Source organism: Dysidea avara, chromosome 2, assembly GCF_963678975.1.
Source record: "Dysidea avara chromosome 2, odDysAvar1.4, whole genome shotgun sequence".
NCBI classification, from domain to species: Eukaryota; Metazoa; Porifera; class Demospongiae; order Dictyoceratida; family Dysideidae; genus Dysidea; species Dysidea avara.
In genome coordinates this window covers 43,751,683-43,759,631 of record NC_089273.1, presented here as the reverse complement: position 1 = coordinate 43,759,631, position 7,949 = coordinate 43,751,683, and the positions used below count along the sequence as shown (strand labels likewise).

Below are 7,949 nucleotides of genomic sequence, written 5' to 3'. Positions count from 1 at the left end.
AAATTAATGCCTAATAATGGCTGAAATTTGCATAGCCATGGAACAATGGCACAAAACATTATGAGTCATGAGAGTTTTAAAAGTAGACAAATTTTATGTGCCCACGCACCCTACTTGTACAGACCCTGTATGTATAGGATAATTATGAGGTAAGGCAGTACGTCACACTACCACTTACTTGCCCCCCTCCCCCAGCCACTATAAGATCGGTAGCTGTTGAAAGCCATTATTCAAATCAGTTATTTTTGTGGAAATTGAAACTAACTTGTCTAGTGTGATGATATGCATCAAGAGTTCATACCCCACATCAATGAGCTCATTTATGTCAGGTGAAAGGAAGCCATTGATGAAATCATCCTGCTCACTATTCCTTATCCTTAGCAACCACATGAAGCCGACTACTGTTTATACATTAAGCTTGCCATGAAGGACACTGAAACCTCTCTAATCCAACTCAGCATATACGTACCTACACCTGTACGTAATTATGTCTATTATCTGACGTTGTTTTGTACCTAAAGGACTTTTTCTATGTGATCTACCTCAATAATTTGACATCTGACATAATTTTCTTCTCCCAAATTCCCCATAAACATCGGATTAGGGATGCTTCGCTGTATTACAGCTACTGAATATGAGTAGTCATATTTCTTTAGGAAAGGATGGCAATTAAATCTGAGCATAGATAGTATTTGGGGTTTCATATAATATCTACCTATACTTTTGAAATTTCCTATTACAGTTTGAGGAATGCTCCAAATCTCTTATGCAATTATTTCAGTAGCCATTTTTACTTCCAATAGCTGTCAACAATTCTCTTATATTGAGGGGCATGTGTGTAGCTAGCAGTGTGCCATACATAGCTATATACAAGTCTTCTTTCATAATGTGATCAAGATCCTACATATTCTGCTCAATGTGCAATTCCATACACTACTGTAACATAGCCCTCAACTGGAATCTTCACTCTAGTTGCAGTTACAACAGCTAGACTAAGTGCAGCTAGCTACATTTTAAGCTTTGGTTAGCTACTCAGTAGCTATTAATAGTAACTACGTAGCAGCTATTATCACAATCAATCAAGTCACTCAGTACCTGGTCTGGGATTTTTTTTGCATTCAACCGAATTTTTAAATTAGTAACATGTTTTTGACTCTCTGCTATGTAGGCTTTCGGCAGTCTTTTTATGGGCCCCAAGTGGGATAGTAACTATCATAATCTCAAACACATCACACTACAAAACAAGCTAGGTGTTGCTTACAATATATACTCTACAAAAGGTAGGCAAAGTGCATATCTATGACAGATGTGCAATGATGTAGTAAAATGTAGCTACGGTGTTACTTGAAACAAATTCATGTTTCATCAGTGGCAGTTTTAAGTGGGTTTCTGTGGTTTCAACAGAAGCCTCCCATTTTAAAATTATTTAGTTCAGTGGCAAACTAAAAATTAAAATTACTGTTACTGCTCTATTGACAATTTATATAGCAAAATGTCTATATGTAGCTATCACTGCATGTATTTTAGTAGCCAGCATATGCATACAATTGCATGAGGTTTGAACAGCTGCAATAGATGTTAGTTAACTAAAATTAAACGCATTATATTTTTATTTAAAATAAATAAAATTGCATTTGAATACATCTTTTAGCTAGTATAGCTGTTCAACCATTTGTCATGCCCGGTTTCCGCGAGATTTTCTCTAATTTTAGTAGCCACACCAGTGGTAAAGTACACGATGATTCAGCTAAATTATGAAATCTTTAACCATGCTGTATAGGACCAGGTGTCCTAGACTTCAGCACTTGTACTGCTAAGCCTTAAAATCTTATGTTGACGGAAGTTAAAATCAGGGCCGCCCACAGGGGGGGGTCAACTGGGGCATTTTGCCCCGGGCCCCAGCCTGAAAGGGGCCCCAGGAAGCCCCATGAAGGGCCCCCTGAATACCTGTTTAAAAGATCGATATACTCTAATAGAGCAGTCAGATCTAAATACTCTAATAGAGCAGTCACAGTATTCTTCAGAGGAGCAGTGTAGCAAGCTTATAGATAAGGAGATATAGTTGGTGATGGGTAGTTATTGTCATTGCCAGAAGGTTGTGACCTTTTTTTTTTTTTGGTCTTCACCTTACAACTTGGGCCAAGGGCCCCACTTTAACTCTTTGCCCTGGGCCCCTTAATTTCTCTGGGCGGCCCTGGTTAAAATTAAAGTTTCAATCACGTTGTCATGCAACCCGCACGCACGCACGCACAGGGCCGCCCACAGGGGGGGGGGGGGGAGGCAACTGGGGCATTTTGCCCCGGGCCCAGCCTGAAAGGGGCCCCAGGAGGCCCCACGAAGGGCCCCCTGAATACCTGTTTAAAAGATCGATATACTGTAATAGAGCAGTCAGATCTAAATACTCTAATAGAGCAGTCACAGTATTCTTCAGAGGAGCAGTATAGCAAGCTTATAGATAAGGAGATATGGTTGGTGATGGATAGTTATTGTCATTGCCAGCAGGTTGTGACCTTTTTTTTTTTTGGTCTTCACCTTACAACTTGGGTCAAGGGCCCCACTTTAACTCTTTGCCCTGGGCCCCTTAATTTCTCTGGGCGGCCCTGCGTACGCATTACTCATTACTCCGGCTTTGCGACGGAAGTTCAAAGATTAATCAAGGCTCGGATTAATTAGGTGAGGTAGGTAGCAGGATACCCTGAAACCCACGCATACAATGCAAACACTAAGTATATAAAGCGTGGAATATTGCACAAAAGCATGAGTACAAACTGCAGCTACTGAATTCATTATCGCGGGCAGTTGAAGCTTATTACTCTCGTTATCTACCGAGTAACTTCAGAAGCTATACCCAGATAGCTACTAGGTGAGTGCTGCATATGTATATGGGTCAGTCTATCTCAGCATTTAGACTACAACAAGTTTGATACTGAAATTTGATTGGCTGAAAACGTGGTCTCTAAATCTCGTAGAGCCACGCTCATGTCCAATAGAGACCACGCTCTGAGGCGATACGAAACACGATAATTACGTGCCTGTAACATTGGCAACGCATGGGCGTTTAAATGGCTAGTAACAGCCGTACTGAATTAGAGGGAGGTGTAATGGGCTTGTTTGTACTAATCAACACCACATTACTTGCTTACAAGCAGCTGTCGAGGCACAACAACAGCAACAATGAGTTGTAGTCCAGTCGCTGAGTCCAGTACTTCGATACATAGCACGCGCCTGTAACATTGACAACGCATGGGCGTTTAAATGGGTAGAAACAGCCCCGCTGAGGTCCCGCCATGTAGGGAGGTGTAGAGGGCTTGTTTCTAGTAATTAGCCATACATTTCCCATTTACAAGCAGCTGTCAACTCAAGGTACAATAACGAGTTGTAGTTAGACGTCAAGAACCACTGGGTTCTTGACGTCTAACTATTATTTAGAGGCCATCTCTACTAATTAGCCTTGCCAGCCACAATAATTATGCACTAATGAGTAATGTGCATAGTTAGCTATTATATAACAATGCATGTGAAATTGTATCAGTTATATCAACACTGGCGTAAACAGTATTGGTCACTGTAAAGTTCTATTTTTAATCTATTATTTATCTTGTTTTTGTACACTGTAGTTAAAATGCAAAGTGGTCAAGTTTCCTTCATGGCCATTACCTTGATATGTCTGTTGGGGCAGGAGGTTTATGGTCAAATACCAACAGCATGCAGTGATGCTACAAGTCTAGAAAATTTGGAGTGTTGTCCAGTTACAAGTGATGGTGTGTGTGGACAGGATACTGGTAGGGGACAGTGTACTGATTTGAACTTGCCTGGATATGACAGAAGCAGTAGTGATGTCCGTCGCAATTGGCCTCACTACTTCACCAGGGTTAGTGCTGATACTTAAAAAGATCCTATGCATGACCCTACTATAATTGACTGTTATTATAATAATTGCACAATTGCTAGTTGTACTGACATGTGTATATTGTGGTTTCTCTTCACAGGTCTGTAAGTGCAATGGAAATTATGCGGGATATGACTGTAGTCGGTGTAAGTTTGGTCACTATGGACCTGATTGCTCTAAGTCACAAGTTCTTCCCCGACGACCACTTGCTACCTACACTGATAGTGACTGGGCTGAATTCATTGATACTATTGTTCAGTCACGTTCATTTGACTCAGGGTACATGGGTGTATTAGAAGAGGCAGTTCCAGGAACCACAAATCTCCGCATGAGTAACTTATCACTTTATAATTTGTTCGTGTGGCTTCACCACTTTGCTTCAAAAGATTCTGCTACACCAGGTAATGTAAATAAGTATGTAATAAGCATACATTGCATCTGCATGTGCGTATGTGTGTATGTGCTGTAATTTGATGGCTCAAAACTTGAGTTATGGTCACATACATTTCTGCACTTGTTAATTGACTTTTTATGTACTTACATCAATGTCATATTACATTTAGATGTATCAATTCGTTTGGATTATGCTCATGCTGGACCTGCATTCACAACTTGGCACAAATACTTTCACTTGTTGTTTGAGTGGGAATTACAACACATGTTAGAGAGCATGGGACACTTGGACTATCACACTTTCAGGCTACCTTACTGGGACTGGCGAATTGAAATTCAAAGATCTACTGGAATACTCTCAGATGATCTCTTTACTGAAAAGAGGCTTGGGGCAACAAGGAATGTCAGTGGTTTTCCTCGTGTATTTGGGGATATTGCTGGTGACGGATGGAACACAATATGTTGGCAAAAATTCTTTCAGATTTGTGATCCAAATGTTAACACTGGTCCCCTTCAACGTTGCCCATTCACAGGAACTAACCCTTGCAGTAGCAACAATCCTGACTGGCCTACAAGTCGGCAAGTAAATCGTGCCATGACTTTTAACAGATATGAAAGACCACCTTATAATTTTCTATCGCAAAGAAACTATCGAAGTTTTGTTGATGCTGATGTTAACTTTAGAATAGATAGGTGCCGTAGAAACAGAATGTGTTTTTGTTCTCCCACTTTTGACCCAGAATGTTCCCCCAAAAATTCAAATGGCTCTCGGATGATTGCACTTCAACAACAAATGCATGGTGCGGTAAGTACTGTATGATTATTATCATTGTTTATTTTATAATATCAGTTTTCTTGTTTAGGTTCATACCATTACTGGGGCAGGTGATCTCGCTACAAATCTTCCATTTGATAAGAGAGGACAAATGGATGATGTGGTGTCATCACCAAATGATCCTCTTTTCATGCCTCACCATGTTATGGTAGATTGTATGTTTGATGAGTGGCTGGAGCGACACCCTAATGCAGAGTATCCTAATGATATACCAGTGACTGTTCCCACCACAGGACATCAACCTGATGACTTTATGGTTCCATTTTTCCCACTCAGTACCAACACTGACATGTTCACACGGTCTCGTAACTTTGGATACTTTTGTGACTTACCAAACATTAGACATCCTATATATAAAAGACCTTATAAAGGCCGGTGGTGGTGACAGTATCATAACATTATAGCAGCATAAATTGTATATTACATGCAAATAGTATGCATATATTGTATCTTAGCACATAATTCTTGACTCACAATAAAATAAATATATATAACAAGCATAATTCTTCTGTTTTTTGTATATATGCAGTTTTTAGACAATCATAATTACTTATGTGCTAAAAATTTGTTGACTCTATGAATTGCATTGTGGGAACTTCAAGACAACAACTTGGCGAATGCTTTCTCGAAAGCCATATCATATTTATAAGGATTTATTAAATTAATCCATGTATTAACCTGAGGTTGTGGTGGAGATGAGCATTAACACAAAACTCTTTAATAATCACCACACTACTGGATTTGTCACTTTGATAAATATAACTTATAAAAAGGTACAGTACTTGTTTGCTAATGCATGCTGTTGAGTATACAATATTTTAGGCAGTGGATACTGAACCGAAAGTTGGTTTTATAAGCCATACCAGCTACTGAACCAGCAGTAAAACTTAGACAAAAAGGGCTACTAATAAAAACAGGGGAAAAAAAACAACACAATACTCATCCAGGGAACCTGGACTTCCAGTCTGTTAGACCAGTGTGCTAACCAGTGTGCTACCACTGCTAGCCACTCACCTCCTATACTATTCTATCTTATAAATGTGACTTACGTAAGAAGTAAGCTGAACCCGGCCCTGACACTAATTGTACCCCAAAGTCGAATGCTCGGGGCATACCAACCCAGACATACAACTACGTGGTTGCTTGATACTTGTGTAGATGGACGACTGTCAGTTATTTTGTGTCATCCATGAAAAAGAAAAAAATTACCTTTTAGTTCAGTAACTACTTCCAGTATTTCATTGCAAAGCTATTTATATGAAACTAATCACTTGATGGTACAATATAACAAACACACATGAAACAGATTTCAACTTTGAGATGGACTCACCAGAGACAACATGTCAGTATCAACAAACAGAATAAATCAAAGCAATGAATGTAGTATACAATATTATATCATCTTCTTCCACTACCTTTCCATGGCATTTATTTTTATTATTCTTTACTAAAGCTTTAAAATTGTACTGCTCAGTTGACTATTTACTGTAACCTGTTGAAAGGAAGGACTCAATCCATTGCAATAATTCCCTATAATTTATTATGCACTTAATTTGTGAGCCCAATTAGTGTGGGGTACAGTTTCAAATTCCTTACAAGAGTACTATATTCACCTAATTTCCTTTATTTAGGACTTCTGCTAAGTCATTGACAGTTATAAGGGGTTACGCATGACCTGTGCAGACTAAACCCATGTTGTTCATTACATAAACATTGTGGTTGTTAAGGAGGTCATAACTGTAGATAATGATTTGATATTATAACATTCTAGAGTCTTACACAGCACACATAGGTCTGAAGTTCGATGCTAAAGATGACATACAGCTATATACTACTTTAGCTTTTTTTTCCATCCATTTGGAACTCTTTCCTTGATTGGTTGATGCTTGATACAGTAAGGTCAATGATTGAGCTAGTTCAGCAGTTGTTTCTCAAGAAGAAATTTTATCTTGACCACAAGCTTTACAAGGATCTAGACTTCTAGAAGGATACATACTCCCTTAATAGATACTTCAATAAGGCTGTATATATGTAGCTCCATGGTGTAAATTTCTTTTCATTTTAACCATTTTTGATACCTCAATGATCCATAATTTGGTCCGATTCATCTCTACATTTTCCTCTGTAAAGTAAACGATCTTTTTTTCTCCCCTCCACCCTGCTATTTGTATGGTGGATTATCTGGAAGGTAAAGAATTGGTAAAATGTGTGCAAATTTGGTCCACACGACTTCAACTATTGTTGAGCTAAAGCACTATTGTTGAGCTACAACACACTAAATACATTTCTCGATAAATTTAAGTGGGTGGCAAGACTGCATGGCTTTTTGAGATGGTTACATTTGATTTGGTTTGATTAAACTCCTCTGTTTGGCATAGACAATACAGTAATGTGAATGGCTTATAATTACTGTTCTTTCCAAAATTTTATTTTACAATTTTTCGGTTCATCAAATGCAACAAAAGATGATATTGTTTTAACTGAAATTTTATGGTGAGTAAAATGGTGTTCATAGTTTTTTTTGTTAACCTATAGTGGTCCTTACATTATAGAAATTTGCTAGCGTAAATTGTTTTTGGTGCACGTGCTATATATCACTATCAGATCATGTATAGCAGTAGTAATGTCACCACATTTGCATGACTAAATTTTGGGAAACCACCCCGGCTTTTTGGCATATTATTTGAATTTTTCTTTTTACTACAATGTGGTTAACTAAAATAAAATTTTGCCAAGATACATTGAAGCATGGCCAACTACATAACAAAATAACTTTTATAATCAGTTTTATAATGCTGTATAGAGATCTGTTAATAATCAAGTGCAGAGGCG

General features: G+C 38.4%; 1 protein-coding gene across 1 annotated transcript; it reads left to right on the top strand.

The window, feature by feature from the left end:
- The first annotated feature begins 2,774 nt into the window (after positions 1–2,774).
- On the top strand, positions 2,775–5,689 carry LOC136247424 (tyrosinase-like). The gene is made up of 5 exons (XM_066039096.1): positions 2,775–2,863; positions 3,618–3,871; positions 3,990–4,290; positions 4,453–5,087; positions 5,146–5,689. The coding sequence occupies exons 2-5, from the start codon at positions 3,623–3,625 to the stop codon at positions 5,500–5,502; spliced, it is 1,542 nt and encodes a 513-aa protein (XP_065895168.1). The 5' UTR covers positions 2,775–2,863; positions 3,618–3,622; the 3' UTR covers positions 5,503–5,689.
- Positions 5,690–7,949: the final 2,260 nt, after the last annotated feature.

Bases quoted from the DNA above. Each gene is read 5' to 3' on its own strand.
- LOC136247424 (XM_066039096.1), top strand. From the start codon at position 3,623: ATGCAAAGTGGTCAAGTTTCCTTCATGGCCATTACCTTGATATGTCTG. The intron at 4,291-4,452 runs GTAATGTAAATA...TATTACATTTAG, and splicing joins AAAAGATTCTGCTACACCAG to ATGTATCAATTCGTTTGGAT. The intron at 5,088-5,145 runs GTAAGTACTGTA...TTTCTTGTTTAG, and splicing joins AACAACAAATGCATGGTGCG to GTTCATACCATTACTGGGGC.